The sequence below is a fragment of the Sipha flava genome, unplaced genomic scaffold (genome assembly GCF_003268045.1).
Source record: "Sipha flava isolate LNK unplaced genomic scaffold, YSA_version1 40_pilon_pilon, whole genome shotgun sequence".
NCBI lineage: Eukaryota > Metazoa > Arthropoda > Insecta > Hemiptera > Aphididae > Sipha > Sipha flava.
This window is the reverse complement of record NW_020273126.1, coordinates 1,978,445-1,999,377: the sequence shown is the minus strand read 5'-3', so window position 1 is coordinate 1,999,377 and position 20,933 is coordinate 1,978,445. Positions and strand designations below refer to the sequence as shown.

Here is a 20,933-nt window from a genome sequence, read left to right as displayed (position 1 = left end):
GTACACGGTTCGGCGATATGGTAATACCGTCGTAATATCTAAAAATCTATTTTGCCGGACGGTTTCGGCGGTATACATGCGTCGGACTCATGGATTTATTTTTTTTATACATTTTTTTCTTATTTTTGTCGGGGGTCGTTTTCCGAAGCGCGTGTACGTGCCTCCCGTACAAGCGTACGCTGCAAAGTGGAAAGTTAGTTTTTGTAATAACAATAATAAGTTTTGGCGGCCGGACCGCGGTGCGTACGCGCGAGCAGTACCCGAGTATAACGCGTGTGCGGCGGAGAAGGAATATATAACCATTAAAAAGGTCTGCGGAAAAGGAGAGTTGCGCGGCATCATAAATCACTGCGCGCAGCGACGGCGGGTGTGCACAAAGGTCCGGCGGCGGCGGCGGAGGAGGAGGCTTTTGCAAACGAGGGTTGGCTCGCTGTCCGACATCACTCTCTGTCTAGTTTCGGTCAGCGGCGGCGGCAGCAGCTACTTCCATTTACTTAGGGTGTGTGTGTGTACCGCACAGCCCACCATCTCTCGTCCGATCCGCCCGCCCCCCATCTGTAGTCCCTGGCGTTTCGTATTCCTCACTCTCTCTCTCTCTCTCTCTCACTTGCCCATCCATCTCTCCACACGAGCGCACGTCATTAGCCCTACTCGGCCCGAAGACGCCGCCGCCAGCACATAATGTCCTGTGTACACATGCAATGCGCGGACCGTTGCAATAATAGTCCGCTGGAATATGACATTTCACTTCTCATCGCACGTCCTCGCGTCGCATCCCGAACACAGGGTGTACATGTCACACGTGACCGTCACCGTCTTCGCGCGCGTCCTCCACTGACGGATCGGTGACCCAGCACGTATATCTGTGGTTCGGTACGAAAACGGCCAATCACTCTTTTTTATGTAATCGAAATAATTAAACAAATCTTATCGAAGTCAAACAGAAATTGAGTCTAATACAATAAAAATAGAAAAATCCCAATCCAATTAAGTAACATCGATTTTTGAAAAAATCTAAAAGTATAAACTCTATTGTTTATTTTTTTTTTTTTTTTTTTTTTTTTTTAATGAGGTAGAGGGAATACATTTGAAATTCTTTTTTGACGATCAAATCTAAACTTGTTTATTTTATTTATTTGTTTATTTCAACAGAACGACAGGTACAAAACAATGATTATTAGACGATCGGTAAAATTAAGATGGTTGAATTTTATTAATAATTATCACTTAATAATCTAATTAATTCATAAAATAATACTTTGAACTGCACAAATCGTGATTTTTGATTAAATGACGTTTCAAAATGTAAAATACCTACACATTCCTCGTTTCGCCGGGAATCTAAAATTAATAATATATAATAAACGTTTCCGCGAAAAGTTTTATCTTAAGAAAAAAATAGACAATTAATATCCATTGTACTTCTGTTAAAACTATTATTAATAAAACATTATTCAGTCATCTATAATTTTAAAAATATTGTATTCGATAAGCCGTTTAAACTTATATTTATCAAAACATTTACACTGGTCGTTTAAACTGATCACCTCGCAGTAGTCGTGCGCGTGTATAACAATGAACATCTCGTGTTTACAACGATTGTGTTGAAACTGTTCAGCGAACTGATTATATCCCGAATCGTTGGCATCATCGTCAGACATTTAAAAACTTCATGTTCTAATAACACGTTCCATGCGTCGGATATCACATCGTCGACTTGGTATAAGTAAGAAGTACAGTTTTTATTAGTGTAGTTATTATTAGTTTTACCGTCGTATCATGGTCGTGTACGTCGATCACTTCTATGCACGCAAATGAAAGCTAAAGTAAAACTCGTTGACGTGATTGCCCTATAGTGATCATCGAGTATAACAAACACTTTATTATACTTCTGCCGTACACGCCTATTACTTCTGACGTATACCCACTAACGAAACACGCGTGTTAATACTATAAACATTTTGTTAAACATGCGTTATTCGACGATGAAAGTTTTCAACCGATTAAAACATAATGCAAGGCATTCATAACTAATTTGTTCAAAACCCATTTGTAAAACAATGACTCCGTCCAAGGAGTTAAAAGCATAAATTTTTTTCCGTTCTATCGCAACAGTCCCCGGGATCGCAGCTCACCGCAACAGTACAAAACACAATACGTATACAGCGTGTTTGTACTAAAAGACATCATCGGGTTAGCCGCTGGACGCATTACATTAAACACGTAAATGGTATTGTGCGGAGTGCGGTTGCAGTTCAACCGGAGCAGCAGCCGAAACGTGAATGATTAATAAGGGTTTGGTTTTATCGCGGCACCGGACTAATGGGATTAAGAAAATAATTTCGAGCGGCGCTCCTGCTCCGCCGCCGCGGACGCCCCCCATCTATCCTTCGCGACGTCCTGCGACGACGGTCCGACCGCGGAGACGCGCGCTGCTGCTGCACGCGCGCGAATCCTCCAGTTTTTATTATCCGACATTAAACCGTTGCTGCGCGATAGCCTTACGGTCGTAAAAACGACTCCGCCCGTTCTTTATTACTCGGCACGATAGAGACAGTTCGACTTTTAACCGCACGAGAGGATATTCAATTCCGAACGTACAAACCTATACCTCATGTGTACACGTATTACACATTTGTATAATTTATTATATCCGCCGAGTGCACGCACGACGTATACAGATGTATGCGTGGTAAAAAACAGTGGTACGCCTGTCGCTCGGTAATATTAGGTACCGTATAGTTATGCCGAGCAGCTGCGAACCCTTTTCTTGTGTAATATAATATTACTATGTTCCATCGATTATGCGATGTTTTAGGCGTTTCGGCGTTTCGATACTCAGACAGAAAGAAAGAGAGAGAGATACGCGTTATTTCTGTATATTACGAGTGTATGATGAACCTTCGTCTTTTTGGCGGAAAAAAAAAAATTCCCAGGGGTAGTCGCGTAAACAGACTGAGACGAAAAAAAAAACACGTTACACTTAAAAACCTGTTAAAATAACATTACGCGTTATTATAACCCTTGCTGTTGTACGTATAGTCGCGACAGTTAGGGAATTCGCATAGATCCTAGTATGATCATACACACACACACACACATACACAGGAACGTAGAATTATCGAAGCGTGACATGTTGTTATTGTTACGATATTTTTGCCCCTTTTTTTTTGTTAACAAAAAATAAAAAGGAAAAAAAGAGTAATAATAATAAAAAGGGACAAGTTAATGGCTATTGGAAAAAATATCAACATTTCTCAATCACACGTTTATATATAGGTGTTTTTGTGTGTGATGCGTGATCGCGTATTTGTGTGCACAACACCCGGCCAAAAGACGATACAGAAACCCAAAATAAATTTCACCCTTTTTTTTTCCTTTTGTTTTCGCGACGTGCAAAAATAATACACCGCACGTTGGAATCATCCAAGACATCATAACGCCCGAACGAGCATCGATGATTTGTTATACATGTTCTCCTCGACTACTGTAATATAGCCGCTGCCGCGCTTCCGTCGAGCCACGGGACGACATAAATCATTTTTCGTCTCATCTCGTCGTTTGTTTCGCGTTTACCTTTTTTTTTTTTTTTTTTTTTTTTTTGTTGCTCTTTTCCTCCACGTCCTTCGCATATTCTCACGGTCATCGCATGTGTACCGCGGGCGAAAATCGCGTGCGCACAAGTATCGTAGGTGATCGACGTTTGGAAATGAAATATAATAATAATAATAATAATAAAAGTAAAAACGCGACACTTATAGCGAATTATTGCGGGGCAGATTGTACACCGGCAAATTGACAAAAAAGGAAAAAAAGGATTGAAAACCCCTGCACGGTCTCGAGTATTTTATCGTACGTACATTATGCATACATCATGCGTGCGTACATCACATGTGCCGATGCCAGATATGATATCGGGTAGTACTAAACAATGTTTACGTGTCGCCTCCGGCCGGGAAAGGGTCCGCCGAGCAGCCGTTGCGCGCGCAGTCATCGCAACACAAAAGAGGTCCTTGAACGTTATGCAAAATACGTGCACCGGGTAAAAGAATAGCGGTCGGCCGAAAAACACGTCGACTTCTCTCACACACTCTCTCTCTCTTTCTCTCTCCATTCTTCGACGCGTCCGGATCTTCTAAGGGTCATTGATCACCACTCGTCGCGAAGGGTACGCCGCAGATAGTTATCGTCTCGCGACGACCGGTTATTATGTTTTACGCGTTCCGCGACACTCGACTCCGCAGTTCCATTATACCCGTATACGGGCACGTAGACGACAACGATCCCCTTGACGGACCTGATAAACTGGAGCGAACATCTCGGCCGCGACCTTTGATCTCGGGTCGTCCGCGGAGCACGCGCTCGTCGACACCCCAAAAATTTGTACTACACATAATGGTAACAAAATAATCACGTGTACCTGCCTCTCTCGACCGCGGCAACTGGACCACGCGGCCTACGCACCGGTTGTTGTACAACGACCGTTCGCGCGCGTGTATGTAAATCAGTTCTGGACCAACCCCTCGGCGGTCGACCGATGATCTTTGATCTACTTACGGGCGGCGTACCTGCACCGAAATGTAAACACGCGGCGGTGGCGCCGCGCAAACTGGACCACCGGAGACCGCGTTCATTGTAATGCAAATGCCCGGTACATTATCTGGACCGGCCCCGATTCACATGATCTCTGATCCACTGGAGCCGGTGCGGCGCGCGTGATATATATGACCTTTGACATCGACAGCGGGGAACTGGACCGCGGTGCCGGGCGATCCGCGACGGTTTTTCACCTAATCCGGGTCAGTCCCGTGCACGGCCGCGTTGTTGGGTGTTAACGGACGTGGTGCGGTGATAGTACACGGCGGTTTCGTTGCACCGCCGACGGCTGCTGGATCCGTGCGAATCGTCCAACCCTTTTCGGCCGCCGGAGAGCATATGCTCGCGCATAAATCTCACGAGAAACGAGAGGAAAATACAAAAAGAAACAACGCGCGAATCGCCCTGTGTTCACCGGTGTGTATAACTGTTACCGTACGGTAACGGCCGATAGTGGATCTTCATTGTCATAGTCACGGACACGTGAAATAAAGGGTTGCGAAAAATGTGCCGTCGTAAAAAAAAAAAAAAGTAATAAAAACGGCAAGAGAAGCTGATGATATTGTTATATAATAGCGACGCGACGGCGGCCGAGGGTAGTCGCGCGTCGCGTATATGTCGATAGGTGCGCGTTGAACGCCGCGAATTTATTACGCGCTACCGGCCGACGCGCGGAAACCGGTTGCGGTGCCACGTACGACAAAAGTAAATAATAATTACGGTACCCGTCGCGGCTCGGCCGGTAAAATACGGTTGAGAACGTTGTTTTTGGTAACGCAATTGAGAACGCTGGAGTTTTTTTTTTTTTTTTTTCCAACGCTTAAACGGACGACAATATGAGCACAACAATCTGTTGATATTTATCGGACGTTTATCGGATCAGCTGGATTTAAATAGTAACTTAGATACCAGATACGAGAGAATGACGGTTAGGCCTTGCAGTGGTCGCACAAAACTATTCGTCTATTCGTATTAGAATATTTTTATAAGCCCTATGTATTTTTAATTTTTTATTCGTATTATATAATACATATTATTAGACGCTTATTTGTATACGATTACAATTATTAATTTGTGACTTTTTTCAAGAATATTTATTGTAACTGAATTTTGACAAAAGTCAAATAATTGATATGGCAACGTTGCACGTAAATTCGTTCTCAATCGTATCGATTTTTTTTTGGGGTTTTTTTTGGGTCAGCGGTAAGCTCTTTGTTAATTTTAAGTGTTCTCGATCGTTCGGCCAAAAAAATATAACGTTCTCAATCGTTCGATAGCCGACTCGGCGACGAGTGCTGAAAATCGTAAAACACGAACGCACAACGGTTTCGGGTACCCGTCGAAACGTTCTTCGAAAGCGGTCGAATCGTCCTCCGCTTTTTTTAATTTTTTTTTATTCCTCCTTTACACCGTTCCATTGTACCGCGTACTCGGTACCGACCGCGACCGTTACCCGTCCGACAGCGGAAACCGGTCGAACCCGACCCGTCCAGGTGCGCGCGCGTGCTCTAAACGGACCTGACGTTATCCTGGTTGGTCATCGCGGGGTCACGGTACGGGGTCGCGACCAATGGCCGACCGTCGCCGGACAATGCACGACCCCTTTCCCGCCCGCCCGATCGTGCCCAAAGGGACCGGCCGGCCGAGGGAGACGGAATCCTCGGGTGCCGCGCTCGTAACGGGCGTCTGGTTCAAAAGTCTGCGCGCGCGCGTTCCCCGGCCCGTCGATCGGTTCTTCGATCTCTTCGTGCGTGATAACCCCGGACACGTCGCTTTCCGTCGTCCCCGAATCCAACAGCTCGAACACCTCTCGGTTCCGTACGGTATCGCGCGAGAGATTTTGCCGCCACGATCGTCAACAAATCGGTTCCATTGACGTGCTCGCAAATCCAGTCCGTCAATTATCACGTTATTCTTAGGCGACTTGAACGTACCCGTGTTTCAATAGACCATTAGAAACTAACCGAATGTTTATTTTTTGTTTTTGTTCGCAGGTTTTATGGACGGCGTGTAGTAGTACGCATAGATGGCAATATCGAATGAACGTAATAAGTGAGTTTTATATACGATTAATCGCTTTGTGCCTAAACGATAACGGTTTTTTCAAAATCTACCGATCGGTGTCTTATCCTTTCTCGTCTGGAGTGTTGAAACACAACACGCGAGTAACCAGAAGGTTTTATTTAACACACTAGTTCATATGACTTGGTGATGGAAATGTTAGTAGTCACAAACAATCGCTTCGTAATAATTTTCGTTTCGTAGGTATATTCAGGGTATGTGTTGATATATTTGGTTCTTACTTTAGCGCCGATGTTACTAAAACCATTGAAACAGTTATACCTTCGTTGGTATAGAACCAAACAATATATAACATTAAATAACAAGTCATAATAAAGTACATAATGTTAAAATAAGTAATTTTTTCCTACGTGCTGTTCGCCGGAATATTTCCCCTATAATATCGAATGTTATTTCTATTATAAAATTGTTACAATCATGAATAGACACTTTTTTAATAACCTAACTGTACACTCAAGCACACTCGAGGATTATTATACACACACGTGTATATATATATATATATATATATATATGTGTGTGTGTGATATTTTCAGTGTGAAATTCTACCCCCGTCGGACCCAAGACGAAAATTACGAAGCAATTAATTGTATTTACTACCCTTTCTATTACCGAGGCAATTATAACTATATTCACTAAAAAGTTGCCTCATCACCTCTGTCATTTACGCCGAGAACAATAAACATATTTGAATGATAAATCGATCAATATTTATGTATCGATATTATTTTATTATATACCTACATTCAATAAGAATTAATTCCATAAAATTGACGAGACATGTATATAAACGCACGAAAATAAACTCAGCATAAATATCATATACTATAAACTCATGCAAGGGTTGAAAAAACATTTAACACAATTTTATTTAATAAAATAAAATTAAAACTATTTATAACTTCAATGTGTTACATTAACAGTTTTTATATAAAGGAACTAAAATACAATTTTCAATGTTCGTTCAACACGTTTCAGTTAAATCAACATTTTCTGGGGATCGCTCACTTTTTTTTTATGAAGTAACATTATATATGTATATATGTCGCTTAAAAAGTTTTTATGTTGTCGAATTTAATTTTTAAAAGTGCATTTACTCGATGTTGGCCGTCCTCGTCAGTAGCACCATAAAATATCTTCGATGTATATATATATTACGTACATTATAATAAATAGGAATATATTTTTTGGCTTTTATCTTTACTCTTATATATTGTTATTATATAATATGACCACTACCATCGTAGTAGTCATCATCGTCATCACGCGCGTGAGGTAAGTAATTGAGTAATTTAACATTATTACTTAATTGCTCGGACAAAATCCGGCGCGTAACCTTTTGACGTGCCTGATAAATTACGCCCCGTCAACACCGCCACCGGTATATTATATATATATATATAGTTCGCTGTTGTTGTTTTTACTCGAATCCTGTGAAGCTTGGGAGTCGGAGAGTAGAAGGGAAAGAGAGGGAGAGGAAAAGGAGGAAAAACTCGCGAGTAAAAACGTGTAGACCGGTGTAGCAGGGCGGTGGGAGACGATGGTTTCCCTTGCAACGCACATAATAAACATTTACACTGCTTTTCTTACGTGCGAAAACTTTTACCCGTTCCTCTCCGTTCGCTACCACAGTCTGTGCATCGGATGGGCAGTCAGAAAAGCACGTTAAAAGCGTATGTATATATATATATATATGTGTGTGTGTGTTATATTTCTTATAAAATGTATACACGTTCATTCGGGGTAGTTTCGGTACTCTGGATGTTGACACTATATAAATGGCATTCGGCTGCGGCGTTTGAGTCGTTAAGCGAATAATCGATTGATCGAAACGTTTGGACTAAATTATACCGCTACAGTAATAATAGTACAATACGGAAGGTATAGTAAATGCTTTCGAACTATCTCGACAGTATGATTATCGGGAATTTGTTTATGGATTAGTACACGTGCGTATCTCGGTACGTATGTGTTCACGCTGCGTTGTCGGTTGTGTTCGTACAGGTGTTTGAGATTTTTTAGTATTTTCTTGGGCGTAGTTTAATTTTATCTGGGAAAGAATAGTGCACTCGACCGAGGAAAACGACGTAACTCTCCGGGAAGTTGCAGCAAGACACGGAAGTAGTTGCGGGGATTCTCGAGCCTCGAACGGGTTCGTTTTCGGAGGCGGTTTATCTTGAAGACGAAAAGTGGCTGATTGATATGAAATATGATTATTATTCGTATTACAATTGATAACGATAATAACATGACAATATGGAACGTTTTTTTAACGCTCCGTTCAAGTTTAAAACATCAATAACCTTGTTACTACGATTTCTCGATAGTCGATTGTATAATACTTTTTTTTGTGGTACCACAATACGAAATAGGAGTTAAACAGTTTAGTTTGTAATTTAAATATTTTACTCATAAACCTAACTTAATCTTACTTCCTTATCCCTACCAAACACCCGCAGAAAATGCTTATTTTTTTCAAATTCACAATCCCCCCCCCTCCCCCGAAATCCAATCCTGGTTGCGCCACTGGCGGTAAGCCTCTAACGACCGTCCGAATCTTCCGAGTCGTCTTGGCTCGCGTGTCGGGTGGGAAGGAAAAAAAAAATGTTTGGAATAATACGCGCGCCACGGAGCGTTTTGTGTTGGCCGCCGCCGCCGCGCGAGGTATCGATTGGCCGGTGTCCATTCGGTGGTCCGGCACGGTGCGGCCGCCGTTACTGCGCAACTCGCTCGGCCGGCCGAGTCGCCGCCCGCTCTTCCGCGCGCACACACGACCGCGCCGGGTCTAAGAATTTTTCCGGTGTTCCTCGCGGCAGTTACGGGGAAAAATTACGCGCTCACCCCCTCCCTCCAACTCTCGTTCACCCTTTCGCCATCATCCCTAACGCGTGGTCGACCGCGGACTCTGTGTTTTGTCCGTCGCCATTCGTTCGCCAAAACATTAGTTCGCACGATCGTAACGCGGCAGTGACACGTATGCGGTGGTGGGAAAGGCCCGTAGAAGAATTTCGGATTCGATCGAAACAGACGCGTACACGAGGGGGGTTCTAGTGGTTCAACCCCCACCCCCCCATCCCGAAATTCAGGGAAATACATTTTTACAGAGCAAAAGCGTTCTACAGATCGTACAAGTATGAAAATATAATGAAACGAATCCGTGAACAACTTAATAATTTTCACCGCGTTAACGAGTACATCCGAATTCACCGTTGGAAAAAATCACTGATTTTTCTTCGAGTTTCACCGCGAACACGTGCCAAAGCGGGCGGTACCGCCGATAAAAATGTGTCGCACACAAAAATATTAAACAATATTTATAATATTTTCACATTATTTTTAATTCCATTCCTCGTCCAGTTTCGCACAATGTCCTTGTACTCGTACTCATATTCGTACATACATCATCTGATATCGAAAATTGCGAATATATTACGTATTAAACACTTATTGACGAGCACATACCATAGTAATACGTACATGCGGATGAAATTCCACGTTATTTGTTTTTTATTATATGTTTAAATGATTTACTTCGTGGTATTCATTATTCGTTTTTTAACGCCGACGTTCAGAGTAATATCATTTTTTTCAAATTAAATCGCTACCGAGAAATTAAACTTCCAATTAATAATTTGCTATCGAAAATAAATCGTTCACCGTAGTAATATTTTTGTTTTTAATGAAATCACTAATGAACAGAAAAGTTGAACAAATATGTTTTGCCTGTTAGACAACTCGAGAAGAAAAACTTAGTAAACATCATGATGTAGCATACATAACGATTCACATAAACTATTGATTTTAATGTAAAACTATACGGGTGAATAAATTATGTTACACTCATAATAATAAATATAATGAAAATGTTTTGGTTTCATATTAAGATAGACTACGGTTTTCCTACGATATCGGTTTGATTTCAATTATTCGTAGGTTTCATTTGACAATTAATATTTAACACATTTTCAAATTTAATAAACTAACTGCAGTTTTAATTTAAAGTTTGTTTATAAGACACTTAATAGAGATTTCATAGGCATGACGTTGTGATAAAACTCTTAAGTATACAAATATTTTAAATTGGGAAGGTATATACGTCGTACAAACGTTTAAATTATTCTTCGTGATAAAATGTACGTTGTCTTAAGCCGGCCAATAGTTGTTAAGGTTATTTTTAATCAGCTTAATAACAACTATATGTATGCTGACTTTTGTATGTTTTACAGATTACGTAAAATTATAATACAGTTAAATTGCCGAAACACTATTACGATAAATTAGTATAATTTGTTGGCGCATTATAATAGCAATAATGTTTAGTAATTTACACTATCACGTTGGCATAATTATTTTTTCGGAAGCGCAAAACTACCTCAGTACAAAATATTTATTCATAATACAGTATAATATATGTTTAGTAATATAATAGTCGTGTGTTTATTTATAATGCTTTGATATTATTTATACCGTATTACTGTGTACGTTGGACCATTTAATATCGTCTTCTATTAGTATTTACAACGTCCGTTTGAGTTTCATTCCACTGTTTATATTGTAACGATTTCTTTTATGAGATATTTAGTTTGGTCTTAACAACAACAAGCCGTGCATTTCTTTAACGTATTACGATTTGCTTGGATTTTCTTTCCGTTTTATATCCTTTTCCTAAAAACTTTATTATACTCAACGCGATGTCATGTTGTCTATGTCGTTGCGTACGATGTCGAAAATCTTGTCGGCGCAATATATTATATGAATTCCCTTTCACGGAAAATTAAAGAATATTAATATTTTTCTTTCCGCTATTTTCGAAATAAATGAAAAAATATCTTTCGGAATCCTTCCTCGTGTGTACGTAATCCTATGCAACTCATTGCGTCGAAAAATACCCGTTTATAATTTGCAAGCCTAATGTATTATTCAGCGAACTTTCCCTATAAAAACAAACCCCAATGCACCTAACTTATTATACCAGCAGCAGAAACGCAATAATGGAGTCCGGGCGATGATGTTATTTCACGGGGGTGGAAAACGAGCACGTACACCCCAAAAATGGGCATAGAAAAATTGGCACTGACCAACAACATGGCTGCAGGGATTAGGACCCTATTGGTTGTTTTGGCGAACGGGACCCTCTCTAATGACCCATCGCCCTCACAACTTTTATGTATACGTTCGTCCGCCCGCCGCCTGCGCCGTTATTGTTCGAAATGCCAAAAAACGTATATACATATATTTGAGCGTATAATAATAACAACAAAAAAACGGCACATCGGTTGTGTAACACTCGTCGGCGTATAATAAAAAACTAAAAACACCAAAAAAAAAAAAAATAATAGTATATATATATATACGGGTATAAACATACATTATACGCGGAAACAAATCGTTTTTCAGCTATACGCGTGCACGTGTGTCGGAAGTCTCGTGTACGTCTGATCGAGTGAACAACGGTAAAGTGTTTCTCTCTGTTAGCTAAGTGGGGGTAATACCTAGTTAAAAACGTAAACCAGTAAGACGTAAGCGTGTAAAACGAAATATTTTCCCCGTGAGCCGAACATCTCTCTCTCTCTCTCTCTCTCTCTCAAAACGAATGCGTACGAATCGCCACACGCAAACCCGAAACCAAACAAAAAAAAAAAAAAAAAAAATAAAATAAAAGTCGATTTCACCACCACCGCTGCTGACTGCCGTCTAGTGTTACGGTCGCGCGTCGAGTCGTTGCGGTTTTTATTTTCGTTGCCGATCCGTTTACCGGGGGCTGTGCTTCGGAAACGATTGGGTCCGCACGCGGAAAAGACGCAGAGCTCTACAGGGGTGGAAAAGCTTCCGGAAAATTGTTTCGGCTGTTTTAGCGTACGCGTACGGCACACGCTCACCGCGCGGATCTCGAACGGTGGGCACCGGTAAGTGTGGAGTTGGCAGCTCTTAACGTGCCAAACTCGTTCAACATAAATTATTATTCAAGTTTCGAAAACGTTGTGTATAATACGTGCTTGCTCCCCGCCGGTGCGGTTTTCCCGGTTAGGAAAACCGCGCGCGTGACGTGCGCCCCCGTCTGCGGTCGCGCTAGTTTTCCTTCGGTGTTCATAATAGTTTTACACCCGAACCGTCGGGTCCGCCGAACCGACTCGATGTGCGCTCGTCTGGTCGTGCCGGGTGTGCGAGCGCGAAAAATTAAAACGAAATCCGCTCCGCCCACGTCACGGTGCCGTGGAAGTTTCGCTTGAAACGATGGTATTCTTCGTACGCGGACGGGATCTTACCGCGGGTACTGCTGCCGGTGCACATTCGTCCGAAAATATGAACCATTCGTTTCGGATCGACTCTGTTCCCCAATTCGACATCCTCCCCTGACGCCCTGTGCGTGATACAGTGTCACGCATGGGCTCCCGGTGGGGGGGGCAAGAGGGGGCATTTGCCCCCCGCCCCTGCAATTCAATAGAATGTTGAATATTTTAACTTTTATTTTGATCTATCAACATTTTATCGATATTTTTACTTTAGTGTGTGCCGTGTGGTGTTGTTGATCGTGATAACAATATATTATAAGGCGTACCTACAAAACAATGCGTATTACATTAATCGCGCAAAATTAAATACGTTTCAATTCTGTGAATTGATATAAATCGCCTATTGTGTAAACTACTTATGACGATCGACGCACCACGCACACATAGCTTCAGTTTTTATTTAACTAATTTTTTTAGGTTGTAAGGAATATATTTTTAATGTTCTTTTTGGTGTTGGATTTCATATAATTCTAACACAATTTGTAGTTTACAAGGAATAAACATTTTTTAATGTTTTTTTTTTTGTGTTTGATTTCATTATGCCCCCCCCCCTGATAAATTTCCTGCGGGCGCCATGGTGTCACGGTCATGTCACGTGAAACTAAAACCAAAAGCAACGACGTGCTTGAATCACATAAAACGGTTCATGATACCATCGGAATTCAACGTTAGAAAAAAAGAAAATTATTGCGAAAAATTTTCCCAAAACGTGGGATGTACTATGCATAAACAGTAGTATAATGTAGTGCAATATATTTTTTCCGTCGGTTTGATTAGGGTGTTTCGACAACGTCCGCTTTATAAGATAATAATTCGTACCAGCCGTTAAACGTTAAAGAAATATTTTAATTTTATTTACAATTTACTTCGATCACGCAAAGTTCAACGACCACAAACATGTGTCTATACGTCTATGTATAATTTTTATCGAATCGGAATTTTTCGGATTCTATAATTTATGTGAATCATATAAAACTGATTATTACTATACAATATATTATATTATTTTAATTATGTAGATTAATTAATTATACGAGTATATATATATATCTAACATAAAACGTAAAAAAGAAATGTGTATAACTCTAAATGTAAATTGACAGCTACCACAGCATGTGTATAATTGAACAATTTTTTTACGGAAAAAGTTAAAAAAATACGTAAAATAATAAAAATAATAATTGTAACATTATTGAAAAAAAAAATCAACACAATATATACCAATATATAATTAAACAATTTTAAAATATAATTTTATTGAATTTTTTTTTTTTAATGATCTTACAGTTATTATTTTATGTTTTTTTAAACTTTTTCCGTAAAAAATTGTTCAAATATTTGCATGCTGTGATAGCTGTCATTTAATGTTTAGGGTTATAAAAGTTTTTAAAAAGTTAGACAAAATAAAGAAAATCCGTCATTGATTTTCTATTGTATTCATTGATAAAAACATCCAGTTGTACGTTCGATTTTTAATACATTTTTATCAACGCTTCGACCACTTTTTTTTTTTCTGAACACGTGTTTCACGGTTAACACATTAGAATTTATCTCGTTTCGTATAGTTGTTTCACTCTGACCTTTTTTCGCATTATACTGTGTACACAGTCCGATATTTTGATCTATATACATTTTATCCTCGTCTATTTTCCCACTGTATTTGTTTTGCAATACCTAATCGCCAAACTATTTTGACAAGTTTTATTTCGCAAACATCTGCATTTGACATCTATAATAGCCATATGTGGTGATTAATGTAAAATAACTTCAGCACAATATAACCACTGTACACATTAAAGAATTTATTTGATCAAAATATCATATTTGTTCGAAATTAGTAACATGTTGTACGCAACATTTTTTTAATTTTACTTTGTCTAGACATTTTAACACGCCTGATAATTTATTTTTTAATTTCTTAGGTATTGTAGTTTAATAAATAATTTTATTCGGTATAATAAATTCTAATAGTCTAATAATTGTTTAACTGTTTTAATAAATCTATTCATGTAAGTACTACATATACAGTCTATTTAAACGAAATACATAATACATAATTACTAAATCAAGCAAGAGAATACAAGAAATATAACTATTTTATGTACACTTATATTCATTGGTAAATCGTGTTCGAGTTCCTATCTATAACCGTCATGAAGTTAAATCCGTTTTGCATTTTTTTTATAAAAGCTTACTGTAAAGTATTTTAATTTTATTTGAACCATCTCAATAAAAATATATTCTCGTTATGCTGATTATACTCCATCGCATTATAATACAATTATCGAATATATATACATTTACAGATATCTATTGTTGCTCATTTTATTTTTATATTTAATAAAAAAATCCAGTTTTTTATACTTGCATATTATATTCATGCTATTATTTAAAAAACGAATTATAGACATTCGATAAATAGTCTCCAAGTATTGAGAAAATAATGATCCAATAGGATCACAATGTAATTTTTAATCGCGATATAGATCGAGAAAACGCCGTATTTACGTATGAGAAAATTCTACGTATTAAACAATAAATAATTTTCTACAAGTGAATTAAAATGTATTTTATGTGATACTTCCAGGAGCTTTACAAGTATAAATTAAAATATAAAATTGTCATGTTTTCATTTATTCAACGAACGAATCTGTCAAAAGTGGTTGTGTTTTATTATCAAGGTTAAAAACAACCGTGGGTTAGTAATAAGTATAGGTATTCATTAACACAATGAATGTAGACGGTAATAATTAATAATAATTTCTATCGGAAACACTTGAATATATGAGATTGATACAACAATAATTATCATCGAGATGGATTGAAGAATAATGTACAAGACGGGGATGGCGGTACTTCTTCAAAATTGTCGACTTCAATTATGGAAAAATAATTTTTTCGTATAATCATCAGTGCATGAACGAAACTGGGGAGGATTTCATCGGCATTCATAAACTTTTATGTATTCGTGCAACAATAATCGTTGTTTGTACTTGATATTATGTTATCTGCTATAAAAGTTACGTTTTGCACAAGACAAAGTTTTAATAAACAGACGGATCAATTAAATTGTATAACAAGACAAGGCGTACTAGAATCTATCCGTAAATTGTAATATATCGGTGCAACGTTTTACGCGTCTCACGCAATACAGTTTTATCGCTCAACCTTATAAACAAAGATTGGCAACTCAATTTTTTAATGACGAACTGTTTTTGTTGATGAAATAATTATGATTATGCACGACGCTATGGGCGCGTAAAAAAAAAAAAACCAATTTTTCAGCGCGACGAGACGTTATTTAGTTTTAATACGCAAAAATATTGTTACAATGATGTGTAATATCGAAAGGTACTCACCCATTTCTGATCACACTTCCTCGTTCGCGTCGACTTCCTCGTATTTCCGAAATAGTTCCGTGCAGTGTTTTGCGTACGCGATTATCATATGTACACGGCCGGCGATCAACTACTACCACATACAAACAGGTCTTACGCACTACGTACCTGGATTAACCCTTCCTCTAAAAAAATTACTTCCCCAAACATAGTGGGTTTTTTATTTTACTTTATATTTATAATATATATATATATATATATATATATACTTTAAACCTACTGACACATCTGTGCTGGCTCAACACAAAAGGTACCTTTTTTCTCATGTATGTCAACCCCTTCTCCCTCGGTACTCCTGTCGGCCTTTCGGAAATTTCCAACATTAACCCTTTATCTACGGTCCCCCGGTATTCCGCGTTTGTTCGACGACGATCCGATGTTATGTAAAAACGGTATTGTGTGTATGTGTGTGCGAGTGCGCTCTTTCTCATTTTAAACAGCTACCTGACGGATTCCGACCCCAACACAATGGCAACGCAGCGGTTTCCTGTACGAAAAAAATCGTATTTTATATTAACGTGGAATAACTGGCACCACGTTAAGTGTACGGTTCATTTTTCCCCTCCTCCCGTAACACGTGTACCTATTTATATCCGTGTGATATATGTGCATGTGTCGTGGATCGATTGGGTTTGGCGGTAAAAAAGGATCGCTTGAGCGTAGTATTAACATTTAATATCGTTTTCCATACGTACCTAAGTGGATGTTGAGTATTGCACCGTTGAATCGAACGGAGGACACGTTAAATCGGTGACGTGTTAAGAATTTATTCTATGCAAGAGAATTACGTCTACTGAATGCAATAACATTGCTGACGAAATGCACGTACATTAAGTCGTACAACGGTAGTTTAAGAACTTGAAACATTCATAAAAGACAGATGTAAAATTATAATTGAAAAAATAAATGATAAAGAGAACCACTGACGTATGCTGCCACTGCGTATTCAATCATACACGCACTCGTGGACGGGTCGTGGAAAAAATCTCGAACGCCGGCAATCCCGTGCATTATGAATACTGCAATAATACATTATGCGCCCACATCGCGTAGTAGTACACGTTTTATCGGCGGACCCCTTTCGCGCGTTGGCCGGTCTATACGGAATGTACGTTCGCAGACTACAACAACAACAACGAAAACAACAGCAACAACAATAATAATAATAATAATAATAATAATAATAATAATAAGAGTAATAACGTAAAAAAAAACATCTCGTCTGCGTTTTAAACGGGGTTGAACATACACAGACACACACAGACGTGTATACATATAATATTATACGTATGTATATGAATATTATGCAGACACGTTTAGAGGAATTTCTTTCGAAAACTTGTACGTATATAATATAATGCACAGCGGTGGTGCACGGGGATCCAAAACAAACAAAAACATTCTTGTGGACATACGCGCGGCGGGATAAAGCGTCGTTTTATAGGACCCGTCGTACTTTCGAGGGTCGACCGCATTAGGCGGCGGCGCTCCAATTTCACCGCGACCGCCTCGTAATGTTTGATAAACACGATCCTCGTACGACGGACAGAAAACGGTTTATTATAAAAGCACACACACACGAGCACGCGCAAAAAGGGACCGGAAAGTTTTCAGTTATAACGTATATCCTCGAAAAATCATCCCTCGCACGTTCACGCGTACTCGTACACATCATACGTAACCACGTCCAGTGCCGCAATGACCGGATGTGTGGCGAGTACGTGGCAGGCCGCAACAGGCCCCCGGCGATAATATTTGAAAAACACGTGGATGGCAATAAGATAGGAAAAAAAACCGTTTTGCAACCACTACTATTATTAACGGAGGCAATGCCGATCGATTTTGTTTCGCGCACGTTACCCGTACGCTGTCAACGTTTTTTTTCGCCACCCGAACGATCGAAAACGGTTCGGTTACAACCGAAGGTACGGTTTATCTGCGGAGTTCGGTCTTCGGGGCAGCATTCGCTTTATTTGCGCGCGAATCGTCGTAGTCGACGCACTGATCGTGTCGGATGTGATCGGGTCGCTGCCGTTCGATCCGTCGACATGCGTGTACAGCTCGATGCGACGCCGTAAAAAATAGTAGAATACGTTGTTATTAATAATACGTACACAACACGTACGGGCAAATCGTTTTTTTACAATCGGTGTCGTGTCGCGATGCTCGTTCGGGGTGAACGCGAACTGCTCGCGTTATCGTATGTCCTTTGGACACGCGTCCGTCGTTTACCGTTTCACGAGAACGCGACCGTGTTCACGGCGCTCAGATCGGACGCGATGTCCGACCGAACGGCCGAAATCGTTTGGTTTTCAATCGATAATATCTTTTCCGGAAGCACTAACCGATTTCGTTGTTTAACGAGCAACAACCCGTGTTACTACGTGGATACAGTTGCAGTTATTTCGAAATTAATATCCCGACAACATCAATAATAATATTAACGGTGTTTCGGATTCGCTGGGAAAGGCAAATTTTTTTTATTATGGATTTCATGTACACGAATATTTTGTACACGTTCAAAAATGTCAATATAGTAAAGGTACAAAATTGTTTGACGTACGAAAAAACTCAACAAAGTGAAATTATCTCGAAGTTATGTATAATAAAAAAAGTTAAGTAAAAGACATTTCGGAAGATCATAATTTTATTTTCATTCATGTTTACCATTCTTACATCTTGAGAGCTTACGTTCCCGCAGTGTTTACATAATCCGAATATTTATTTTTGCTCGAATTTATGAAATGAAAATACCTACGACACAAAAAAAACAAAAATAAAAAAATAACAATATTCTTCTGGTAGCTTAGGATATTTACCGGATACGTATACATGTATACTATTTCGTAAGCTCTTATATGATTTTATTACATTGTACAGAATCTTATGGAAATAGTTTGTTTAATTAAACGTTACAATTTCTCTAGCGTTTAGTGTAATATACAAAAATATATATTTATACGTATACAGCACGAGCGTACACGTAATTAGTTCTGATTCCGTCAAAAGTGTTTTCCAACCGTGTTTCGTTTTTCCGAAATACTATACTTAATTTTTAAAACGTGTTTAAAATCATGGTATTGATGTCTTGCGCGAATTGTTCTAAAGATTTTCCTTGCTGACCAAAAGCCGAGTAAATGCTGTTGAGGTTTATTATTATTATACTACTGCGAACGATGGAAATCTATACTGACAATTACCGTTATCAGTCACCATAATTACACAGATAATTTAAAATCCAAAATACATAAACGGTAAAAGTGATGATTGCCTGACCAGTAGAGTATGGTTTTTTAGCTGCTATACTTCGTGATTATATGGATTACGTAATCGTAGTCTATTAACATATGCTATTGTTAACTTTAAACATAACAAATTATGTGTAAATATACATACACGGGAATAAAGAAGAACCCTCCGAATATTAAAGTTGATCGAACGTAGTATTTTTTTTATATATTAATATTAATAATATTAATACAATTTTATAAAAATATAAAGAGACAATAGCAAACTGTACACCTAGTAGTAATTTTTCAATTTTTAAACACACAACAATGTTACTACTATAAAGCATACAAATTCGTAGAGGTAACTGAACTTTTGATATTTGTTTACTGCCCGATACAATATATAAGATTTAACACAATACATCATTACAAATAGCGTAGTAGTAGCCTAGTAACTCATAACCAAAACTTATTATCAAGCACTACACTTAATGCGAAGACTCATCGAGACTACATACATTGTTACCTAGCAACGATTTTCATTCATTACAATTTTAGTAAGTATATATTATTATAATTATACTGATCAGCCTCTCGAAACTTAAACAATGGAATTCATCTCCTTCATCTTCTCTGTATCCTGTACAACACTGTGCTTAACACGAATGCAATGCAGTGTTTTTTTTTTCGTAAAAAGATCAATATACTTGGAAAGTATTTTCGTATTGCGCTTATCTTCACTACTGTAGTGTATGTATCACTCGTATGTTGCACTGCATAATGACGAATACTTACCGAACTATGAATCAGAACTGAGCAAGTTACTCTAAAAATGGTAACCAGATACAAATTATGTATTTGGGTTATGTTAAAAAATCAAAAAAAATCTTACTTTTATTATTTCAATCAATATGTTGATTGACCTTTTTCTGAAAGATGAGGACTTATGATAGATTTTTTCTTGTGATACATCAGATTAATTCAATTCATCTGAATTTTCATATTATTCAATCGTATCAATTCATAGATTTTAATACGTGTTTTAATAGATTAGTTTAAACCATAAGATGAAAACAGATGGATAGAATAGCATAGTCAACATCACACGAACGATTAAAAAATAAACTAAATCTGTTTCCTAATTTAGAAATCATTGATTAAAATAATATAATGATTGCTATCGTTTTTTATAAACTACCCTACTACATATAAATCGTACTATATAAATTGGCGTAAAGACTTAACGTATTATTTAACAGGTATTATACGGATGTATTATTCTTGAAGCGTAAGATGAGTGTACACCGAATCTATTGTAAATTACTTTTATTTTG

At 38.5% G+C, this 20,933-nt stretch overlaps 1 protein-coding gene across 1 annotated transcript in view; it reads right to left on the bottom strand.

The window, feature by feature from the left end:
- The window catches only part of LOC112688833, a 96,006-nt gene that overhangs the window by 38,336 nt on the left and 36,737 nt on the right, over positions 1 to 20,933 (bottom strand). The window contains exon 2 of the mRNA XM_025562218.1: positions 16,331 to 16,477. Within this exon, the coding sequence (XP_025418003.1) occupies positions 16,331 to 16,477 (147 nt within the window). The remainder of the gene's footprint in view (positions 1 to 16,330; positions 16,478 to 20,933) is intronic.